Source organism: Lemur catta, chromosome 1, assembly GCF_020740605.2.
Source record: "Lemur catta isolate mLemCat1 chromosome 1, mLemCat1.pri, whole genome shotgun sequence".
Classification (NCBI taxonomy): domain Eukaryota; kingdom Metazoa; phylum Chordata; class Mammalia; order Primates; family Lemuridae; genus Lemur; species Lemur catta.
In genome coordinates, this window is record NC_059128.1 from 114,696,387 (window position 1) to 114,719,210 (window position 22,824).

Here is a 22,824-nt window from a genome sequence, read left to right on the forward strand (position 1 = left end):
TTGTAGGGTCCAGCTGGGCGGAGCCATCAGTCTGGCTTCTAGAAAGGCCCCCGCCCCCAACCCACTCGCCTTCCGCACCAGGCGTCTCCCTGCACACTGACCTTGCCTGGTCACCCTCCCGTGCAGACCTTCCAGGGTCTCTTAGGAAGAGCCGGCGAATCCCTGCCTGGTCTGTGGTTTCCCGCCACGTGCGGCAGCCCAGTGCAGGGGCCTCACTGTGCATTTCCACTCCTTCTCCTCCCACCTCCACTCTGCCTGTCCAACCCCAGCCGAATCCCACTTGCCTCCTGGGTTTCCTTCCCCTGCTCACCAGAGGTGACCTCATCCTTCTGGGGTGTCCGCAGAGCTCTGCTCAATGGTGTCAAATTGTGGGTCCCTGTCCCACGGCCCCAGTGCCCCCTTTCTTCCTAAATCTGTGCTCGTGGCAGTGTCCAGAGATATGTTCAGTGGGCAGACCTGGTGGGGGGCTGCTTCTGGCCGGCAGTGGGAGGGGGCCAGGGACACTGCTCAGCACTCTGCAGCGCCCAGGATGGCCCCACCCCAGAAAAGGGGCTGCCCCGATGTCCATGGTGTGCAATTGGGAAGCCCTGCCTTGAACCAGGTGGCTCTGAGTCCCTTGGTTTCCTGTGTGTGGCCCAAGGCATCCCCAGCTGTACCCCGTTGCTAGAAGGCTGCTCTCCCTCCCCACCGCTAGGGTTATCCAGCGTCCTGGAGGACCCCAAGTCTGCGGGCGTGGCCACCTTCGTCATTCAGGAAGAGTTTGACCGCTTTACTGGGTACTGGTGGTGCCCTACGGCCTCCTGGGAAGGTAGGTCCTTTTCCCTTTTATAAAAAGGCTCCTGTACACGCTTCCTTTTTTACCAGAATCACAGTCTCTCTACTTCTCTGCTCTTTGCTCCTTTCCCTTAAAATCATCTCCGCAATCTTTTGATACCAGCTCCGAGAGCTCTTTGGTGACTGTAGCCATCCCTGTTGCACAGGGATGGGGAGGACACAGGTTAGCCCCTTCCACCCCACATGGCCACCTCCTGTGTCCTCCCATGCTGCGGGAGGGAGTGGGTGGGGGCAGGGACACCGCGTTGCTTCGCAGTGTCCTCTGCAGCTCGCCCTGCCCCCACCCAGGTTCCGAGGGCGTCAAGACACTACGGATGCTGTACGAGGAGGTGGACGAGTCCGAGGTGGAGGTCATCCACGTGCCTTCTCCTGCGTTGGAGGAAAGGAAGACAGACTCATACCGGTACCCCAGGACAGGTGAGCGCCTGGGACAGGGCGGCGGGGCTGGGCCGGTGGCCCAAGGCCGCCGGGTCATGGCTGGGGAGGTGCACTGGGCACCTGTGAGATCACAGGTGGAGGTTTCTGCCCTCTGGAGGATGTTTCCCGCTCCTGGCTTACCTAGGCCCCACCATCCTGTAGCTCAGAGGTCAGCAGACTGTGTCTGCGAAGGGCCAGGGAGCACAAATTTCAGGCTTCATGGCCGAGATAGTCCCTTCCAACTGCTGGACTCTTACTGTGGCACAAAAGCAGCAAGTACAGGGCCATCCTGCGTGGCCAGTGGAACATTATTGACCCTTGAGTTGCAATAATCCAAACTTGAATTGACTGGTCGCGGTGGCTCACGCCTGTAGACCTAGCACTCTGGGAGGCCGAGGCGGGTGGATCACTTGAGGTCAGGAGTTTGAGACCAGCCTGAGGAAGAGCGAGACCTGTCTCTACTAAAAAAAAAATAGAAAAATTAGCTGGGCATGGTGGAGTGCTCTTGTAGTCCCAGCTACTCGGGAGGCTGAGGCAGGAGGATCACTTGAGCCCAGGAGTTTGAGGTTGCTGTGAGCTACAATGACGCCACTGCACTCCAGCCTGGGCCACACAGCCGATTCTGACTTTAAAAAACAAACAAACAAAAACCACACAACTTGCATATGATTTTCAAATTAGACAAGATATCACTGTTGTTTTGATTTTCTTTTTAACCACCTGAAAACATAAGAGGGCTTTTTAGCCGCATGGAAACAGCAGGCAGGCTGGATTTGCCCCTCAGGCCGTGGTTTACCAGCCCCTGGTACAGCCAGACGGACCACAGGGTTCGGCTTTCCACGCACCGTCTCATCCTCCCCATCTGTCCTGGCGTCCTCAGTTATTTTCTCATCCCTTTGTGACACCTGCATTTCAGTCGCACCAGCTCAGCTTTCTCACAGGGCAAAACCAGGCCCCAGCATGACGTGGCCAGGGAAGCCGCTCTGTGCCTTGGGGCCAGCAGGCAGGGAAGGCCGCTCCTCTCCCTGGGAGAGCACAGACTCGCATGTGCCCAGTTCTGGAAGAGGAGCCAGGCTCACACGAGAAATCAGCGTCTCCCGAGTTATTTTAAAATATCTCCTGAGCCAAGCAGAGCACACTTGCGGGCCGGATGCCGCTCTGGGCCTCCTGTGTGTACCCCCCGTGGAGGGTGCGACAGAATCATTACTGCCGATATTTGGCGAGCGTCTGCTCTGTGCTGTGCTAGACGAAGCTCCCATGTGATACATCCAGTCCCTGCTGCCAGTGGGCCACGTCGCTCTTCCCCACTTCGTTTCACACAGATGAGGAAACTGAGGCTCAGGGATGTCACCAGCCCGGAGGGCCAGAGTTGAGATTTGTCCTAGGTCTAACCAAACAAATAAGCTTTGCCCACTCTGCCGTGACCTGTACCCTCTTCTGGAGCCTGAACGAGGTGCCACCTCTCAGAAGCCTTGTGGAGTGGTGCTGGCCTGTGGCCACCTGTCTCCCGAGGGCTCGGGCCCAGCCGTCTGGCGCGAGCTGTCGTTTTGTGTGGGATGCACACCACTGTGATGCCTCCTGTCATTGCAACCGTCTCTCAAGTTCTCCTCGGGCAGGGATGGTGTCTTCTTAGTGACTGTGTCCTCCACAGGGTCTGGCCTGTGTCCTTACGTGATAAAGTCGGGTGGCATGTCACTGTCAGGATCGTGGTCTAGGCCCAACGTCAGAAAATCCCCGCCTGGAGGGCTTGGACCCTGTACCAGGGAAGGTGACACGCCAGCACACAGACCTTGGGACACCTGCCTTCTCCTGCCCTGCACCCCACTGGCTGTGCCTCCTCTCTGCAGACAGCACCCTGCAGCCCCAGACCCACATGCCAGCTCTCGGCATGCACAGGCAGCACCTGTTGCACTCAGCTCACTTCTGTCTTTGCAGGCAGCAAGAATCCCAGGATCGCACTGAAACTGGCTGAGTTCCAGACCGACAGTCAGGGCAAGGTAAGGGGACCTGGTGTGTCCTAGAGAAGCTTCCAGATGCAGCAGAGAGGAGCCAGGGAGGCAGTTGGACGGGACCAGCAGGCCACCCTCCTCCCTCCTGGCAGGTGCTCCTGGGCACCAGCTGCCAGCCCAGCCCTGCTGCCCCTGTCTGCCTGGCCATGGGCCATGCCTGCATCTCTGAGCTTCTAGAACAGAGAACTCAGTGGGACCCCAACCTCAGCGAGCCTGTTCCCTTGCCCCAGCATTTTGGGCAGGTCCTCATGGGGTCACTTCACTGGACCTATCAACTGTCATGGGATGGGCAGTGTTCCGGATCCTTCTTTCTGTCCCCTCATCAGCATCGAGTCAAGGGGACCTCGTCACCCAGGGAGTCTCACACCGCACAGGGCCTCACAGCCCCCAGCAGCAAAAGCGTCATCACTGCAAAGTGAAGCAGTCACTAGTGAATGACCCCTGTGACTGTGTCCCTCAGCCACCCGCTGCCAGCCCTGCACATCCCTCCTGTCTGTTAGGGTCCTGTCGCCCCAGGGGGCCTCTGGTAGCCCCAGGCTGATGGGGCCTCTTGAGAAATTGCAGATTGCATGAGACACGGGGCGTTGTGAAGTTAACCAGCCTCATGTTAGAGAACTGCTCAGAGACAGTCCCGGGCCAGAGAGGCTGGGACGGAGAAGAGTGGTGGACCGTGGGGATGCCAGGCGTCCTGAGAACCCCCCCATGTCAGTGGATGAGAGAGTTTTGGACAAGCCAGGGATGCCCTCGCCTGCTTTTGCAAAAATGACATCTTATGTGATGTTTTAGGGGGCATGTAAGATGAAATATGCCAATTCTCATCATTTGGGGGGCTAGGTTTTATTTTTGGCACAATTAGGCCCTCACCAAACCTCTTTTACACTTGTGACTGGAACGTTCTGGCAAATTTTAGGGCGATCTGCCCTCAGTGGCCTTCTTGGCAGTCTGCATGATGCCCCCCCCACCTCCGCCAGGCTGTATTAAAGGGCTCCTTGCCCTTGAGGACGCTCGGGGTCCTGAGGCGGCCCTGTGCTAGTGACCTGTTCGAGTGTTAGAGGCAGACGCCCAGCCTTGCTTTCTCCCTACGGTCCCCAGTAGGTGCGAGGAAGCCAGGATATCCGGAGGCCGGGCTTGCTCAAGGACACCTGGCTCTCAGGGCCAGCGCAGGCCAGTGCCTTTGGTGTCTTGCAGCAGCTGGGATGCCGTAGTTGGCTTGCCGGCCCGTCTGCCCTCGTGGGGTGACTAGAGAAATCTGCCTGCAGGCTAAACGTCCAAGGTCAAGGAGTTGGCGGGTGGCTCCTTCTGGGGCTTTGCCTTGGCTTGTAGGTGGCCACCTACTCCCTGCATCTCTTCACGAAACGGTCTCCCTGGGCCTGTGTCCACGTATCCACCTCTTATAAGGACACCTGTCGTAGAGCCTGCCCTCTGGCCCAGTGCAGCCGTCTTATCTAATTCCATCTGCTGTGACCCCATTTCCAAAGAAGGTCACATGCTGAGGTCCTGGAGGTTAGGACTCCAACGTCGCTATTGAGGGAGGGATAGGATCCAACCCCCCACGGCAGCCAGAGCGTGACCCACGTCTGCCTCCCTCTAGATCGTCTCCAGCCAGGAGAAGGAGCTGGCACAGCCCTTCAGCACGCTGTTCCCGAGGGTGGAGTACATCGCCAGGGCCGGGTGGACGCGGGACGGCAAGTAGTGAGTGTCTGTGTCTGTTGTGACCCGAGGAATTCACATTCGGGGGCTGGGGACCCTGGGTGGGCCACCAGGGCCGTCTCTAGGGCAGGTCTCAGCCCCCCTGAGCATGGCTCTGTTCCCTGCCCCCCCTCGTCTGTGGAGATTCCCCTAACCTCAGCCAGTCGGGACACCAAGCTAGATCTCTAAGTCCCGGGGTTGGTGCCACCAGGACATGTTGGCCAAGTTTCCCAAACTGGGGCTCAGACCCGCAGAGGGGGTTTCACGTGGCCCCCAGGCAGTAAGAAACCCCAAGTCACAAAGCGGAAGCATTCCCTTGTGCTTGTTTTCCAACACACCTGCCCATGTCAAGGAGAAAAATCTCTTTAATGCCTTTCTAAAATAGGCCAAATCCGGCCCCCCGCCTGTCTGTGTGCAGCCTGTGGGTGCAGAAGGACTTTCACATTTTTAAATGGTGGGGTGAGGGGGAAATCCGAAGAAGATGATCTTATCACAAGTGAGAACGCTACAAGAGTCACACTTCAGTGTCCATAAATAAAGTTTCATCGGCACACAGCCACCGTCATTCACCTGCCGGCCAGCAGTGGAGGCTTTGTCACTGCAACAGCAGAGTCGAGTAGCTGTGAAAGAAGTTGTGTGGCCCACAAAGCTGAAATATTTGCTGTGTGGCCCTGTTGTAGGGAAAAAGTGTGCTTCCCTCTGCCCTAAACAGTCTCCGGGCCCCCGTCCTCACGGGGTCAGGTGTGGCACCTTTGGCAGGCCGGGTCCCTCGTCAGGATTTCACACCACTTACTGTCTCTCTTGTTTGGTTTTTGTTACCCTTTCTTAACATCCAGCTACTGTTCTTCTGCTTATGTTACTCATGTGTCTCCTTTTAAAATAAATTTAAGTTAGGCTGGGCACGGTGACTCACACCTGAAATCTAGCAGTTTAGGAGGCTGAGGCAGGAGGATCGCTTGAGGCCAGGAGTTCGAGACCAGCCTGGGCAACATAGCAAGACTCCATCTCTACAAAAAATAAAAAAATTAGCCAGGTGTACTGGCACCTGTAGTCCCAGCTACTCGGGAGGCTAAAGTAGGAGGATCACTTGAGCCCAGGAGTTGGAGGCTGCAGTGAGCTACAGTCACGTCACTGCACTCTAGCCTGGGTGACAGAGGGAGAGTCTGTCTCAAAAATAAATTAATTAAATTAATCTAAGTTGAAAGATTGTCCGTGTAGAGGAAAAATAGGAAATAAAGGGCAGCATCAAGCTTGGAGAGGTGGATGCTCTGTCCCCTGCCTCCCTCTGATGGTCACTGAGGCTCCTGGCTTCCTTTTCTCTCCTCACAGTGCCTGGGCCATGTTCCTGGACCGGCCCCAGCAGCGGCTCCAGCTGGTCCTCCTCCCCCCAGCCCTGTTCATCCCGGCCACCGAGAACGAGGAGAAGCGGCTGGCCTTCGCCAGAGCTGTCCCCAAGAACGTCCAGCCTTACGTGGTGTACGAAGAGGTCACCAACGTCTGGATCAATGTAAGGAAGGACGCACCGTCTGTGTGCCCCCTCTGAGCCCCTACGGTCAGGCCATCCCCCACCCCCAGGTCCCCAGTGGGGTTTGCCCCTGAGTGGGGAAGTGCTTGGCTGTCCCCCAGCCAGGGAGTGGGACAGTCCAGGGGGCTGGTAAGCCTGGCCAGCTGTCAGAGCCCCATCTCTCCCACCCCTGACTCGTCTCCTGTCTCCCACCTGCATAGGTTCACGACATCTTCTACCCCTTCCCGCAGTCAGAGGGAGAGGAGGAGCTCTGCTTCCTCCGCGCCAACGAGTGCAAGACCGGCTTCTGCCACTTGTACAAAGTCACTGCCGTTCTAAAACCCAAGGGCTATGACTGGAGCGAGCCCTTCAGCCCTGGCGAAGGTGAGCAGAGCGTGATGAGCACCACTGAGTCGTGGCATCCGTGGCTCGGGGCGCCGTTTGTTCCCGGATGGGCCCTGCTGACTGAGCTTGGCCCAGGGGGGACGCAGGGAGGAGTAAGAGGCCAGCCTTCCTGGGGATTGTTCATGACCCGGCAGGGGTGAAGGTAGCCAACTGCTGGCTTATGCAGTCAGCAGTATTTATTGAGCACCTACTATGTGTTAGGCCGTTAGCACCACCAGGGGTTGGCAAACTATGGCCCAGAGGTCAAGTTTAGCCCGCCACCTGTTTTCCTAAGCAAAGTTTTATTGGCACATGGCCACACCCACTCATTCATGGATGGCAGCTGCTTTTGTGCCACAGAGTTGAGTGGTCCCAGCAGAAACTGTCTCTTGAAAAGCCATTAAGAAAATGTATTTACTCCTGGCCCTTTGTAGAAAAAGTTGCCAACTCACTCCAGGTGCTAAGGATATAATTGTAAAAAAAAAAAAAAAAAAAAAGAAAAACGTCCTTGCTAATGTGGAACATTCCAGTGGAGGAGACAGTAACCCAAAAACAATTAAAGATGCCATCTCAGGTGCGTGGCAAGGGACATGCAGTGCAGTAAGGTGAGAGGGTAGGGAGTGAAGAGCCTTCTTTCTAGGACGGTTCTCTGGGTAACATGTGTGGAGTGGGAACCTGGAGGAGGTGATGGGGCCACATGGCACACTCCAGGCAGAGGACACGGCCTGTGCAAAGGCCCTGGGGCAGGACCACACCTGGTGTGTTGGAGGCACAGCAAGGAGACCCATGTTGCTGGAGCAGAGGGAGGAGGGGAAGGCGGAGAGGGTGGGGAGGGGACAGAGCAGGTCGTTCAGGGCCTGGTGGGCTGCAGGGAGCACTTGGGCTTTGACTCTGAAGGAAACAGGAAGTCACTCCCACATCGGTTTAAGGTGATCGTTCTGGTTGTTGCGTGGGGGTAGGCCAAGGGACAGGACTGGGGTGGTGGCAGTGGCTGAGCTGTGCCCACAGGTCTGATCCTGGATGTGCTCTGACAGCCGAGTGGACGTGGTTTGCCAGAGGCCAGTCTGGGACAGGCTCTGAGGGGCTGTTTTAGGAGAGAGGAGCCCACAGTCGGGTTGGGTCTGTTCGGGGTGAGCTGCCCGCTAGCAACAGCGCTGGGCCGGCCCGTTCCCGTGCATGGTGCTCAGGAGAACAGGATAGATTCATGGTGGGAGCACAGGTGTCCCTGCCCATGGATGGTGTCTTAGCCTCAGGATGGGACAGAGCTCCAGAGGGACCTGTCTGGGTAGAGGGGCTGGGTGGCCAGGCTCTTGCAGTTTAGACCAGGGCCTTCCCTGGGAACGGAGAACATTGGCCTGGATCATTCTCTGGGGTGGGGCGTCCTGGGCACTGCAGGTGCTGAGCAGCGCCCCTACGTCCACCCACCCCATGCCAGGAGCAGCCCCTGCTGTGGCAACCACACATGTCCCCAGACATTGCCCAGTGTGCCCTAGGGGCAGGACTGCCCCAGGTGAGCCCACAGTGTGGAGACAGAGCCCACAAACCAGACTGAGGCCATCACCGGGGCGCTGAGTCAGGCACAGGGGAGGGGTGACGGTCCTCCCTCAGATCGGACTGGCCGAGCCGTCTTGGAGGGAAGGGAGCTAGCTTTGGTTGGTCAGAGCTTTGCTTTCTGGTCTGTGTCGTTAAGCACCACCCCGACATTGGGATTTCACTTCAGAGTCCTCGTTTCCGCCTCCCCTTGGGAGGTGGCCTGCCTCGAAGCACGAGTTGCTAATGCCAGCTGGTTTCAGGGAGGAGCTGGCAGCAGCTGCTGCTCAGCCGGGGTGCCACAGTGCCCCTCGGGTGACCTCCCGGCCTTTGAGGTGGGTGCCCCAGGTTTCCCAGCACCCTGCCCTAGGGCTATGTCTGTGCCACGCATGTCTCCGACGGGGAGCACAGGGTGGGGACGAGACTGAAGTGGCGCCGGATCGCAAGGAACCAGAGTGGGGACTGTGGCTGGAGCCTCTGTGGTGGGGCCCCGGTGGGACCCCTTCACCCTGCCAGCCCTGTGACAACCAGCGACTCTGCCCACACCTCTGCTCCAGGGAAGCTTCCATTGCTCTTCCTGGGCCATGGTCCCTCCTGAGAGAGACGTTTGCAGCAGTTTGCTTTAGACCTGAAAGGTTAAGGAGAAAGAATGCACCTTCACACACAGATTGGTCTCAGGTGTTGCTTATATGTGTGAACACATATCCTGTGCGCTGTTGTCAATCACCTGCTGAAAACCCAAACGTGAGGTCTCTCTCCTCCCCCCAAAAACCTGTCATAAACGTGGAAAATGCTGAGCTGCCAACCTCATGGTGCAAACTGGCCCAGCAGCTGTGTCCCGTGTCCCGTGGCCTAGCCAGCCACCCCTCCTGTCCCTCTGTGGCCTGAGTTGGCATCCGAGCTTGCCACAAACCTGGGTGTCAGCAGCTCCATGGCAAGTCCTCTTGTGTGGCATTTGACCTGAGGGTCCCCACGTTGCTCCCCATGTTCCTTCACCTCTCGTCCTCTCCTCACTTCCAGATGAATTCAAGTGCCCCATCACGGAGGAGATCGCCCTGACCAGCGGTGAATGGGAGGTTTTGGCAAGGCACGGCTCCAAGGTACCAAGTGTGCTCATAGCCCTTTCACTGCACGCACGCATGTCGTATACACACGGGCATACACACACGGGCATACACACACGTACCCCCAGCCCCCGCCTGGCCGAGTGCTTGTGGCTTCTCTCTTCCCTTGCCCTGCTACCACCGCTCTGCCCACTCCTCTCCGCTTGAGCACCTGTCCCCGGTGCTGGGTTCCAGCCAGCTGCGGTTAGGGAAGCAGGGCCTGTCCCTGGCTCCCTCACTTCCGTCCTGTTCTCAGCCCAGCCAGGGCCCGGCGGGGAGGGCCTTGCCTGCTCCCCATGCCGCCTGGGCGGTTCAGTTAGCTTCTTTCTGCTCCACAAAACCACCTCTCCCCAGGAGCGCAGCTGGTGGGGACATTCCTGCCTACTGTAGAGTTGACAGGCTGCTTCCGGCCACAGCCCACCCCCTGGCCAGCCCCAGGAGGTTCTCAAACAAGAAGGGCAGCTGCAGAGATGACAGGTGTCTCCTTACCTGCCCAAGACACAGCATTGTAAAAACGTAGCAAGGCCTGACCTCTGCCCTGAGTGTCTTCACTGGGGTCCGGTTCTACAAAATTCCAAATTTTACACAGGGACTTTGTGGATCCTTCCCTCACACCCAAGCAAATGCCTCCTGGACCAGAGACTTGAATATAAAGAAGGAAGCGGTGCCTCTTGGGGGGCTCTGGCCAGAGAAGGGGAGCCGAGCACCCCAGGCAGCACAGGATGGGCAGTGTGGCTAAGCCTTCCTGAGGGGCAGAGATGGCCTTTGTCACATAGTATGGACCTCATGTGACCAGGCAGACGGGTCGTGGACCCCACGAAGTCCCAGAGCGCTTGTGACATGTTTGCATAGAACTGTGCATCGCAGGGTGGTTCACACGGTGGGAACGGCTGTCAGCAAACACCGGAGCCGGTGAGCGGGGGTGCTGTGGCCGGGTCTGGGCTGTGTAGACAGGCGACAGCCGTGTGGGTCCCGGTACAACCAGGCTCATCCAAACACCTGGCCACAGATGTGGAACGGCATCCCTGAATTTCCAGGGAAGAAGCAAGTTGTAAAATGAGAACACAGCTCCTTTCTGTACAATGTCACATCCACACCGCTACATGTGAGTGGAAGGGAGAAGGTTGTCCCCATAAGGTGACGCAGTGGTTGGTGGTCACCTGCTCCCCCCTGCTCTGCTGTGGATGCAGCTGGGCCACAGTCACCCCTGTCTCACAGCCTGGCTCGGGCCCTGGCTGGCAGGGCACTAAGACTCACTTTACTCATCTGTAAAATGGGAATGTTAAATAGCTCTAAACCTTTCATCTTCACAGCACAGTCAGTCTCACACACACACAGACACACACACACCCCCCTCATGAGGACTCTGCTTTAAAGCACTGTAATTTGGGGAGGTGCTTTCTTTTTCTTTTTTTTTTTTTTGTACATTCATTTTTGAGACAGGGTCTCGCTCTGTCTCCCCGGCTGAAGTGCAGCCTCGAACTCCTGGCCTCAAGCGATGCTTCCTCCTCAGCCTCCCAGAGTGCTGGGATTTACAGGTGTGAGCCACCGCACCTGGCCCCACAGTACTATAACTTGAGGACCTCGGCAAGGTGTCTGCCCCACACACACATACACGCACACGAGCCAATATTATTACCTCCCTGTGTTGTTTTGAGTGTGGCCACAGAGAATTGTGCTGGAACGATGGACCAATCCCGTCCCTTGGGGCATTGAACTTGCTGCCATTTTTTCAGTCTTAAAAAAACATTGCGCATCCCTGTTCCTGGATTGTGGAGGCCTTGCGGGCGGATTCCTTGGGAGCGTCATTCCTGGGTCAGAGGAGGTGCCCTTTTTAGGTGTTTGGCCTCCAACCTGCTGGGGTGGCCCAGACATGCGGCAGCGGGTCACATCCCCACAGCAGAGTGTGAGCCCCACATGCAAGTCTGTGCCCCACTGTCCCTGACGCAGGAGGCCATTCGTCCTGAGTGTCTTCACGTATCTTGAAGTCCCTGCCCCTACCTCAGGCTCCAGCCACTTCTGCCAGCCTCTCAGGCCCCAGGCACAAGAGCGATGTCCTGCCATCCACGCTGAGGGCGAGAGCGGGTCCTTGGTCCCACAGACCTCTGCAGCCTGGTTCCGCTTTTGTCTTTTGCTGTTGGTCACAGTCAGCTCCCTCCTTGGTGGCAGCGCTTGCTCCTGAGACCGAGGGTGCAGGCGCACGTTGGAGAAGCCGCAGCCACCTTTAGGCAGGAGCAGCTCAAGCCTCCTTCCTGCCGTTCCTGGGGCCCTCACCTGAGAACCACCTGGGGCCCACTGGGGACGATCCCCCAGGAGATGAGCTGGTGGGCCCCTGAGCACCTGGGTCAGAGGGGTGGGCTGAGCAGGCCAGGGGCCTGGGGGCTTCCCTCAGCCTCTGTCCCAGCGCTGTGCCCTCGCCTTCTGTCCTGGCTCAGGGTAGGGCCTCCCCATTCAGCCTGGAATCAGCCATGTGAGGTTGGGGTACCAGAGAACTGCCTGCAGTCAGCCAGGCAGATCAGGGGGTGCCCCTAGCCCATGGGTCAGATAAGCACATCTCACAGAGGCCGATTCCTTCCCAGCAGGTGGGCTGAAGCCAGACTTGGGGGCGATCAGCTCTCCTGTCCACAGAGTGCCAGGCCCACCCTACGGGACAGGGCAAGGGGCATGGGACAGGGAGGCATGAGAAGTCCAGGGCCAGGGCCAGGGCGTGTCACAGGAGCCCCCTGTCCCCTACAGATCTGGGTCAACGAGGAGACCAAGTTGGTGTACTTCCAAGGCACGAAAGACACACCGCTGGAGCACCACCTCTACGTGGTCAGCTACGAGGCGGCCGGGGAGATCGTGCGCCTCACCACGCCCGGCTTCTCCCACAGCTGCTCCATGAGCCAGGTGGGCCCCTCCCCACGCCCCGAGGTGCCCCCACCTCCCCGGGAAGGGAGGAAGGGGATGGTGCACCCACCACCACCCTACGGTAGAGAGTGATGGAGCCCTGGGGCCTGAACACTTAGCCTGGGGCTGCCTGTCTGTGGGAGATGGGAGGCGGCCCTTTGCCCCGGGAACTTCCTAGAACCTCAGGCACTGGTGCAGAGGCCCCCGCAGTCCGGGGCAAGAGTCAGTAGCAGTTTATGGGCTGCAGAACCAGCAAGATGGGCAGGCCCGTGGGCCCCTGGACAGGGGACAGGTTTCTCCTGGCCTCTGTTTCCTTATCTGCAAAACGTGGGTAATGGTACCTGGCGTCAGTGGGTAGAGCTCTAAGGTTTCAGTAATGGAGCAGGGAGTGGGTATGGCACATAGTTGAAGTCCAGAACTTGGTGACAGAGGCCCAGGCGGGAGCGTCAGAGCCACCCAGGGGCAATGGCATCCCGCAGTGCTCAGCACCCCCTCATCCCGCCCGCAGAACTTCGACATGTTCATCAGCCACTACAGCAGCGTGAGCACGCCGCCCTGCGTGCATGTCTACAAGCTGAGCGGCCCCGACGACGACCCCCTGCACAAGCAGCCGCGGTTCTGGGCCAGCATGATGGAGGCTGCCAGTGAGTACCCCAGCCCTGTCCCCTCGGGAGCCTCAGCCGGTCACCACCCCCCAATCCCGGGCACCCAAGGTGCTCCCAAGAGCCCAGGAACTTGACAGGGGACACACCCAGGGGCCCCACCCTCTGAGGGCCCTGCCACCTAACACAGTCTCGAGTCTGAGCTGCACTAGGGGTCTGTCCCTCACAGGGAACCTGGCAGGGGTTCAGCTCCATGCCAGCTGTGTGCCCGCCTGTCACGAGCGGGACGCAGACCCCATCCTTGGGAAGCTGCTGGGCCGGCAGGAAGGTGGCAAGTGAATACTTGGAACAAGGGCAGTCGTTGCATACAGGGGCACCAGTGTCTGCCTGAGCTCACTCACAGTCCACCCCAGTGCTCAGGCTTTTTGCTCCACCTTTGTCCCCGCCTCTGGCATCCTGGCCGGGGCAGTGCTCAGAGGTACCCTGTGCAGGCATCCTGTGCACAGAGCGGCCGGCCACGTTGGTGCCTGCAAGGAGCAGACATCCCAAAGCCTTTGTTTGGGAAAGGAGCAAGGGTCAATCATGAGAGAGGCTCCTCGAGGACAACAAGAGGGCTCCTGACAGCACAAGAGCCTGGGGTCAGCTGGGACAGTGCACGGGTGGCCCTGGGTCCCAATTCTGGCTCCACCACACACAGGAGGCACAACCTTAGGTGTCAGTTCATCACCTTTCAGTGTTTCCTTATCTGGGCCGGGTGCTGTGGCTCATGCCTGTAATCCTAGCACTTTGGGAGGCCGAGGCAGGAGGATCACTTGAGGCCAGGAGTTTGAGAGCAGCCTGAGCAACATAGTGAGATTCTGTCTTTACAAAAAAAATTTTAAATTAGCCAGACATGGTGCACACCTGTTGTCCCAGCTACTCGGGAGGCTGAGACAGGAGGATCACTTGAGCTCAGGAGTTGGAGGCTGCAGTGAGCTGTAATTGAGCCACTGCACTCCAGCCTGGACAAGAGAGCTTAAAACCTTGTCTCTAAAAAACAAAAGCAAAGTTGTTTTTTTAATCAATGAAATGATATGCACAAGGATGTACAATGAAAACTACATCCAGTGAACTGCCTGGTGCCCCAAAATCACTCTGTAAAAAGGATGACCTACCCTAATTCTGACTCTGCTCTGTTGGTAGGTTTCCAGAACATTCTAGAAAACAGTCCCTGGCACATGTGGGCTGGAGAGCATTTTGTGATACCCTCACCCCCTGAAGCAGAAATGGATCCAGGGCCTCCTCTCCACAGGCGCCATCCTTGACTCCCGTCGGCCCTGAGAAAAGCGAGCGCTCGGCCCTACTGTTATAGATGGGGAAACTGAGGCTAGGGGTGGGGGCAGGGATTGGCACTTGGGCGCCCTGGGTTTCACCAGACTTCTAATCTATGCGGCCACATCCGGCCACATGCAGTTATTTACGTGGCATATGGCCGTATTAGCGCCACAGTAGCAGACAATAGTCTGCCCGCTAAGCTGGAGATACCTGCTCTCTGGCCCTTCAGAATAAACTGCTCCCGACCTCAGACCTGAATTACCCTTTACTGGGTCTTCCTGTAAATTGACTCACCTACATTTACCTAAGAAAACTAATTTAAAGAAAAATCCGTGAGATGTCGGCCTCACATTAGCCCATGGTCAAATTCCAGAGGTGTCAGCACCTCCGTGGGCGCCAGCAGGTGTCAGGGCTGCTGAGGACGGTCCTTGGTCCTGGGGTAAGAGGAAGATGGCAGGAGAGTGCAAAGGGGAATCGCTTTCTCGCCCTGGGAGCTGCTGTCTGAACTTCCACACTGTCCACCGGCCGTGGCATCCCGCGCAGCAGGGTTCTGCCTCTACACCCTGGGAAGCCCAGGACAGTGGGTGCTGGGGTCTACCTGCTGGGCCTGGGGCGAGGCTGTGGCTCGAGGGTGTCGGGTGGACGTGGCTTGGCCGGACGTGGCTGCCCTGGCCGGCCCAGTACCCTCGGCCCCGCAGCCACAGCCGCTCTGTCTCCCGCAGGCTGCCCCCCGGACTATGTGCCTCCGGAAATCTTCCACTTCCACACGCGCTCGGACGTGCAGCTCTATGGCATGATCTACAAGCCGCACTCCGTGCAGCCGGGCAAGAAGCACCCCACTGTCCTCTTCGTGTATGGAGGCCCCCAGGTGGGTGCCTAGCACCCTCCTCCCCACTGCTCCATCGTGAGCACGCTCGTTCTGCTTCTGCGTCCGTCCCCACAGCCCTTGCTCCCTCCTGGACAGCCTCCCTTCCCCCTTCACCTGCCCCCTCTCCCTTGTCCCTCTGGGAAGCCCCCTGGTCACCAGCTTGGGACAGAGGGGCCTTGGGCCCAGTGCCCTGAGCAGGGGCTGGGACCAGGCAGGTGGACCTGTCGAAGGTGGGGTATCTCACCCAGGGCAGCTCTGCCCCCCCAGGGAGCACTGGGCGTCATCTGGGGACATTGGTGATTGTCACAGCTGAGGAAAGGGAGCTCCTGGCATGGAGCAGGTGGAGGCAGGGACACTGCTCAGCACTCTGCAATGCCCAAGACGGCCCCACGCCAGAGAGCAACCTGCCCCTCATGTCAGTGGTGTCAAAGTGGCTTCCCAGGGAAGGGCAGGGCACATCTGACCTTGTCACTCTCCAAGTGTCCCCAGAGCCTCACGATAAAGCAGAGGCACATTCATTAGGCTTTAAGGCCCTGTCCTGTTCCTGTCCCTGTCCCCATCCTGCTGGTGTCCCTGGTTGGACTTGTCCCGCAGGCCCAGAGCACCACGTCATCTGTTGCCCCGCAGGTGCAGCTGGTGAATAACTCCTTCAAGGGCATCAAGTACTTGCGGCTCAACACGCTGGCGTCGCTGGGCTATGCCGTGGTTGTGATCGACGGCAGGGGCTCATGTCAGCGGGGGCTGCGCTTCGAGGGGGCCCTGAAGAACCAGATGGTAACTTCTCTTCAGTCACTCAGGACCAGCTCGTGTGGGGCGCAGGGCAGTCCTGGCCGGGATGGCCTGGGCATAGTGAGGTGGCCTTTTGGACTCAGGGGGACATCCGCTTTGCTGCTCAGCTCCGAGCTGTGCACTGTGGAGACACGGAGGACACACGCATGCCACCTGGTGCCTGAGCTCACGGCACAGTCCGAGTCCATGGGAAGTCCCGAGGGCTGGGCCGGACAGGGGCTGGTGGCTGTAGAAGCGGGGTCATTCATAGCAGCGGTGATTGGTGGTGATGGCTGCTGTCTCAGTCCGTTTGTGCTGCTGTCACAAAACCCCCCGGGCTGGGGGTTTATGAGGAATATATGTATATTTCTCACTGTTTGGGCGGCCAAGGAGTCCAAAAGCAAGGCGCCAGCAGGGCTGGTGTCTGGTGGGGGCAGCTCTCTGCTTCCAAGACAAAGGCCTCATAGGGGCCTCAGCGTGAGTTCAAGAGAGGACACAGACACCCAGACCCTAGCAGTGGCAGTGATGGTGGTAGTGGTGACGGTGTCAGTGGTGGATGCGCCCAGTCTCCTTTCGCCCTGGCACCCTTTGTTGCAGGCCCTCTCCATATCAATGTCCCTGTCTCAGGGTTGAGCAGACCAGGCCCAGAGAGGGGACGGGTCTTTCCCAGAGGCGCTGGTCCAGGAGGCGGCAGAGCAGGGCTGGTGCCGGGTCTGGTGGGGCCTGGGGAGATGGGTGGCCCCCAGAGAGACATGTGTGATCTCAGAGGGAGAAGACAGAGGTGGGACCACAGCGGCACGCCTGGGAGGAGGCCGCTGAGAGGTGCCCGGCCTCGTCCCCCAGGGCCAGGTGGAGATCGAGGACCAGGTGGAGGGCTTGCAGTTCGTGGCCGAGAAGTACGGCTTCATCGACCTGAGCCGCGTCGCCATCCACGGCTGGTCCTACGGGGGCTTCCTCTCGCTCATGGGGCTGATCCATAAGCCCCAGGTGTTCAAGGTGGGTCCTGCCCCTGGCTAGCCCGCTGCGCACCTGCCCCTCCCCCGGCTAGCCCACCCGCCCGCCGCCCCAGAGGCGCCTCGGCAGGGGCCTTGCCATGTGGCTGTTTCTCCCTGCAGCAGCCCCACGGGGCCGAGCCCCCCTCCTCATTGCCCGCCACCGCTGACCCCAGGATGGCATCCGGCTGCGCAAAACCCTGCCAGCAGCTCTCTGTGGGAGGCTGAGCCCGGGACCCCGGCCTCGGATGGGCAGAGGTGGGGCATGGTGTGAGGAGCGGCGGGAGGGGCCCCGGGCCAGCGGCACCAGCAGGGCGCTGCGGGGCGAGGCCATGAGGAGGAGGAGGCGGCAGAAGGGCAGGGGGAGCAGGGCCCTCACCCACCCGCCCGTGGCGCCCTGCCCACCGTGGAGCAGCTCACGGCCCACAGGGACACACGGTCTGAGGGCCCTCCCCGCCCGCCAGCCCCAAGTGCATGACCGCTCCTATGCTCCAGGGAGGCCCTGGGACGGTGGGCACAGGCTTCTTGACCGACACCCCCGGCTCTCTCTCTGTCCCTGTCCACTGTGTCCTTCAGGTGGCCATCGCGGGCGCCCCAGTCACAGTCTGGATGGCCTATGACACGGGGTACACAGAGCGCTACATGGATGTGCCAGAGAACAACCAGGCAGGCTATGAGGCAGGTTCCGTGGCCCTGCATGTGGAGAAGCTGCCCAATGAGTAAGGACCCTGTGCCCCACACCCTGCATTCCCCCAAGCGCTCTCCTGTCACCCCCCAGGGAACCTGCAGTTTCTCCGCCCATCTGGGATGCCCCCCTACCCCAGCTGGCACCAGCCACGGACTCCAGGCCACCCTCACACCTCCCCCGTTGTGCCCTTGTGGTCTGGGCAGGGCTGGCGTCTGCCTGTGTGTGTCTCAAAGCGCCCCCACCCTTGCCAGCCCTCCTTCCTCACCATGCCTTGCGAAGAACCCAAGGGTGCTCATGGAGGGAGGAGGCCCTGGCCCTGCCCTCAGAAAGATGGAAGGAGCTGTAGTTACACCCCTTGTCATGCACCGGCTGTCTTAAGTCATGTCCTAAATGGTGACAGTGTCCAGGACTGTGGGACCAGTTCAGATGTCCTGCTTCACACTTTGACATTGGCCTTGGCCTCACTTTCTGATGGAGAGAAAAGGGTGCTGCCACTTTCTGGGGTGTCTCCATCTGGTTAGCGTCACCCGGGATCCTGTGCAGTTGCAGAGGGTGCTTAAAAATCCACCTGTGTTGCTCTCCCCGGGGTCTGGAGTGTGGCCTGGGCTCCTGGCGAGGGTAACGTGACATCTCCCCAGAACCCAACTCTCTGGACCTTGCTGTCCAGTGTGAGAGCTGGGCGTCACACTCGGCTGTTGAAATTGACGGTTACACTCATCCAAATTAACTAAACGAAGAAATCCATGGGGACAGAGCGCAGATCAGCAGCTGCCCAGGGATGGGGAGACACTGCTAATGGGAATGGGGTTTGGCTTCAGAGTGATGGAATGTTCCAGAACTAGGGAGAGGTGATGGTTGCACATTGTGAATGCACCAAGTGCCACTGAATCGTGTACTTTTACCTGGTTACTTTTAGGTTATATGAATTTTACCACAATAAATTATTATTTAGTTGGACATGGTGGCGCACACCTGTAGTCCCAGCACTTTAGGAGGCCGAGGCAGGAGGATGTTTGAGCCCAGGAGTTGGAGGCTGCAGTGACCTGTGATGACGCCACTACACTCCAGCCTGAGTGACAGAGGGAGACTTTGTCCCCCAAAACAAAACAAAAATTTCTGTTCATCAGTCATTCCTGCTACGTTTCAAGTGTTGGGTGGTGCAGGTCTAGAACATTCTGTCATCGACTGTGCTGTGGAACAGTGTGCCACAGAGGCTCCCTTGTAGTTCAGAGACTTACCCTCACAGACCACACTCCTGTCCCCTCCCTGTCTGGGAGCGAGGGGGTCTTCCAGACCCACCAGTTGTGCCCCGGGCTTATGGGTCATTCCCACTGCTGAGCCGAGCCGGGGCTGGGGAGAGACTCAGCCCGGTTGGGACCATGGGCAGTGGCCAGAGCGGCTCAGGGCGTGAGGAAGTCTGCACCCACCACTCCCTCTCCTGCCCTGGCACGACCGCAGCCTCACACACACCCTTCACCCTCACTATGTTCCAGGCCCAACCGCCTGCTCATTCTCCACGGCTTCCTGGATGAAAACGTGCACTTTTTCCACACAAACTTCCTCGTCTCGCAGCTGATCCGAGCGGGAAAACCTTACCAGCTCCAGGTGGGTGGCTCCTGGGGGCCCTGCACTGGGTAGTCAGCAGGCGTGGTGGGGTTGCCTCCTGAGGTGTTTCCCACCAGAAGCAGAGGTTCTGGGGTCCCTGTGTTCCTACGCCGCTGCCTGCCTCGTGATCCTGAGGGTCCCTGCTCGCTGTTCGTTCATTCAGTCGTGCGTGGATCTCACCTGGGAGCACAGAGTGGGGGTGGGCCACACTGCCCCTGCCCAGGGCCTAGGAGGGAGGTCACTGAAACTGACATGTTGATACAAACATAGAAAAGTGCTTAGAAGTAACCACAGGGTGCTGAAAGCATCTAGCAGGGTCATTGCTAAGGGGTGGGGGATCCGAGAACTCCCTGGGCAGGTAACATTTAAGGGTGCTGGCCTGAGTGAGGAGGCAGCCAGGGCTGGGGGCCCACAGGTAGACACAGAAACATGGAGAAGGGAGCAGTTTCCTGATGGGACCAGAGTGGCTGGGAAAGCAGCAGGGCTGGGTGGGGCGGGGTCTTGGCATTGAGGGGCGGGGCTCAGGAATGAGGGGTGGAGCCTCTGGTTAGGAGGATGGGGCTTTTGCAGAACAGGGATGAGTCTTAGTGAGAGGCAGGGCTTCAGTGATGGGGGTGGGGCTTAAAGGGGCAGAGTTCAGTGAGGGGCGGGGCCTCTGGTGACAGGGTGGGGCTTCTATAAAGGGTCAGGGTTAGGTGAGAGGCAGGGTCTCAGTGGTGAGGTGGGGCTCCCTTGTGGGGTGAAGAGCTGACCTCTCAGCAGGACTCCCCTGGGTCCCCACATCCCAAGCTGCCCTGGAGGCATGTTCCTCACCAACAGGCCCAGGTGGCTGCAGGTGGGGTCAGAGTCAGGAGAATCTGTGACGGAACCTTGGGTGGCCCTTCCAAGCAGCCTCGGGCTGCACTTCCCAATCTGTGACACTCGTACGGTAACCCTGCCTCCTGGGTGCTGCGAGGCCACAGGAATCCTCACAGGAGAAGCACTTAGCGTGCAAGGTGGGCCTGGGGTGGGAGTAGGGCAGTGTTTGGGATGCGTGGAGTACACCCCACCTTATTTTAGACACCCTGAGACTGCTGGACTGGGCAGCTGGCAGCAACAGGCCCTCTTTATTTGCAAATCACATCTGTCACGTGCCAGGCCTTGGGCCGGGGGCTGGGAGTTCAGTAGAGAGACCCTCCCTCTCCCCTCCCAGGTCATGGGGAGGAACATGGGGTGGCCCTGACTGAGCAGCCAGGACCCAGGGTGGCGTGGCAGTGTGGGCACAGCATGTGCGGATGGCTGGCGGTGGGTTTAGCAGGATCTGTCCCAGGTCATGCCAGTGCCTGGGCTAGAGCAGGACAGGGGCCTGTGAGGTGTCAGGAGCTGTGGGACCCAGAGGCCAGTTTCACTGTCAGGCTGGCGTGGTCTCGCAGAGGCTGGGGACCATTCATCCAGAAACGGATAAGGAAGGCAAGGGTAGAGGAGGGGAGAGCAGCGGGTGGCTTGGTGTGTTCCCAGGCTGACGGGCCAGGGTGGCAGCACTGGGCTGGGGCATGTCTAGGAAACCCATCTTGCCGCAGGAGACAACGAGGAATGAGCCACCTGGCCTTGCTGCTGGCCAGCACCAGCGTTGTCTGGGAGGGTCTGTCCCACCGGCCCCCAGAGGGCGGGGTAGCTGTTCCTGTGTCCATCAGCACCTTGGGAGACCCCGCTCTGTGGCCAGAGGCAGGATATGCACTCCATGTCCATCCACCTGAGAGCCTGGATGTCAGCTGGGCCAGGTGTCAGGACGCTAGGGAGTTCCCTGTCACTGTCCCCCTTGTGGCTAAATCTCCCTTAGGTGGTAAGAGAACCCCCAAAACACAAAGCCTTGGGGGGCGGCCATCCTGGGGCCTAGAGCTTGTCCTGTGCAGTTCAAATGTGGCCTTGTGGTGAAATGGAAATTAGGACGAGAGCCCCAGGTGTCTCGGGGGTTTGCAGCCTTGGCCTCCTCCATAGAGATGGGTCTGTCCCTCCCCCGCGGGTTTGGCAGGTGCATGGCACTTTATAGACCTTATCTTACCAAATCCTCCCAGTGAACTTGCAAAGTCCGCATTTGTGCCATTTTTGAGAAGGGCTAGAGTTAACACCACAAGTCAGTGGTACAGGTGGGATTTGACCCCAGGTCCATAGTTCTTAGTGGTCATGCGTCTTTTCTGTCCGCACCCTGTGCCTGGCAACGGGGGGAGGCCTGGGGAGGTCCCGCAGCGCCCCCAGCCTGCCTTGTGTCTCCACCCAGATCTACCCCAACGAGAGACACAGTATTCGCTGCCCGGAGTCGGGTGAGCACTACGAAGTCACACTGCTGCACTTTCTGCAAGAATACCTCTGAGCCTGCCGCAGGCCGCCTCGGCTGCCTGCCCGCTGCCCGGAGCCGTCACAGCAGAGCACAAGTGGCTTAGAGGCTGCCACCACCCCCCGGGGACCAGGCGGGAGGGACCGAGTGGCCCCAGAGGCCCAGACAAGGTGCCTCTCCTACCCCCGCTGGCCAGCCCTGCTGCCCCGAGGAGCCGCCGCCTTCGCCACCCTGACGCCTTTTATCATTTTCTTAATGCTCCTGGGTTTTTGCCTGCTACTGCTTGGATGCCAGGACAGAGATGGTGGCCCATGGCCTTGGGCCATCCCCGCCTTTTGCAAGGAGGAGGCCACCGGCCGCTGGGCACGGGAGAGGCCAGAGCTCGGGCCACCCTGGCCAGAAGAAACTCAGAGGAGCGGGGGGCGCCCTCTGCCTGTGGCTCCCGGTGGCCCCTCCGTCTCCTGACCCAGTCAGCCACCATCCCCAGCACAGAAGCATGCAGTTGCCTGTCCTCCCTGCCAGCCCCACACTTCATGTTTGTGGTTTGTTTTAGGGGGCATTTTTCATAACTATTTAAAAGACAGAAAGCAAGGGGTGCCTAAGTCTAGACTCGGGGTCTGTCAGGCAGTGGGGTTTCAACCCAGCCCCTGGTGAGCCCCAAAGCCCGAGCGGAGAGTCGTGAGGGCCCAGCAGGAGGAGTGGCCAGGGCCTGCTGGGGGGCACCGCACCCTCCCACGCCCGCCTCTGGCCAAGCTTCAGCGCTCTGCTGGTCAGCGGCTGCTGTCCCCTCCCCAGCTCAGCCCTCAGGCCACAGGTGTCTGTCCTGCCCGAGCCCACTGGGGGTTTGGGGGTTGGGAGCTGGAACCGTCCCCACCTCAGGGTTATACTGTCCCCTTCTTTTCCCTCCCCGCCAAGAGTTCTGCCAGGGGCGGGCCAAAAAAAAAAAACAAAAAACAAAAAAAAAAAAAAACAAAAAGAAGAAGAAGAAAAAAAAACAGAAACAAACCACCTCTACATATTATGGAAAGAAAATATTTTTGTCAATTCTTATTCTTTTATAATTATGTGTGTAAGAAGTAGACTCATTAAACGATTCCAGTTGGAAACTCGCCCCTTCCTGAGGTTCCTTCTACGTCTGGCTCCTCTGAGTGGGAGGGGTGTCCCAGGGAATGATCGCCACCAGGCATCGCTGCCTCTGTGGTCTTGGCAGTCACCAGGGACCACTGGGGACCTGGGGCTCCCTGGCACGGGCCCAGGACCAGTGTCACGCCAGCCTGGCTAGAAGATGCCCACCCCTGATCACACTGGGCCATG

The 22,824-nt window shown here is 59.0% G+C and overlaps 1 protein-coding gene across 4 annotated transcripts in view; it reads left to right on the forward strand.

Moving 5' to 3' along the window:
• DPP9 (dipeptidyl peptidase 9) overlaps positions 1-22,619 on the forward strand; it is a 37,120-nt gene extending 14,501 nt beyond the window's left edge. For 2 of the 4 annotated variants that reach the window (XM_045549329.1, XM_045549307.1), the window contains 15 exons: positions 695-808; positions 1,123-1,251; positions 3,187-3,248; positions 4,852-4,952; positions 6,279-6,456; positions 6,675-6,837; positions 9,388-9,467; positions 12,207-12,359; positions 12,868-13,003; positions 14,998-15,143; positions 15,771-15,917; positions 16,755-16,907; positions 17,480-17,622; positions 19,085-19,196; positions 21,454-22,619. In XM_045549329.1, coding sequence (XP_045405285.1) covers positions 695-808; positions 1,123-1,251; positions 3,187-3,248; positions 4,852-4,952; positions 6,279-6,456; positions 6,675-6,837; positions 9,388-9,467; positions 12,207-12,359; positions 12,868-13,003; positions 14,998-15,143; positions 15,771-15,917; positions 16,755-16,907; positions 17,480-17,622; positions 19,085-19,196; positions 21,454-21,546 — 1,910 coding nt within the window. In that variant the 3' untranslated portion in view covers positions 21,547-22,619. Of the gene's footprint in view, positions 1-694; positions 809-1,122; positions 1,252-3,186; positions 3,249-4,851; positions 4,953-6,278; positions 6,457-6,674; positions 6,838-9,387; positions 9,468-12,206; positions 12,360-12,867; positions 13,004-14,143; positions 14,946-14,997; positions 15,144-15,770; positions 15,918-16,754; positions 16,908-17,026; positions 17,162-17,479; positions 17,623-19,084; positions 19,197-21,453 lie in introns of those variants that run through there. The other 2 variants (XM_045549313.1, XM_045549322.1) reach the window with 2 other exon arrangements.
• Positions 22,620-22,824: the final 205 nt, after the last annotated feature.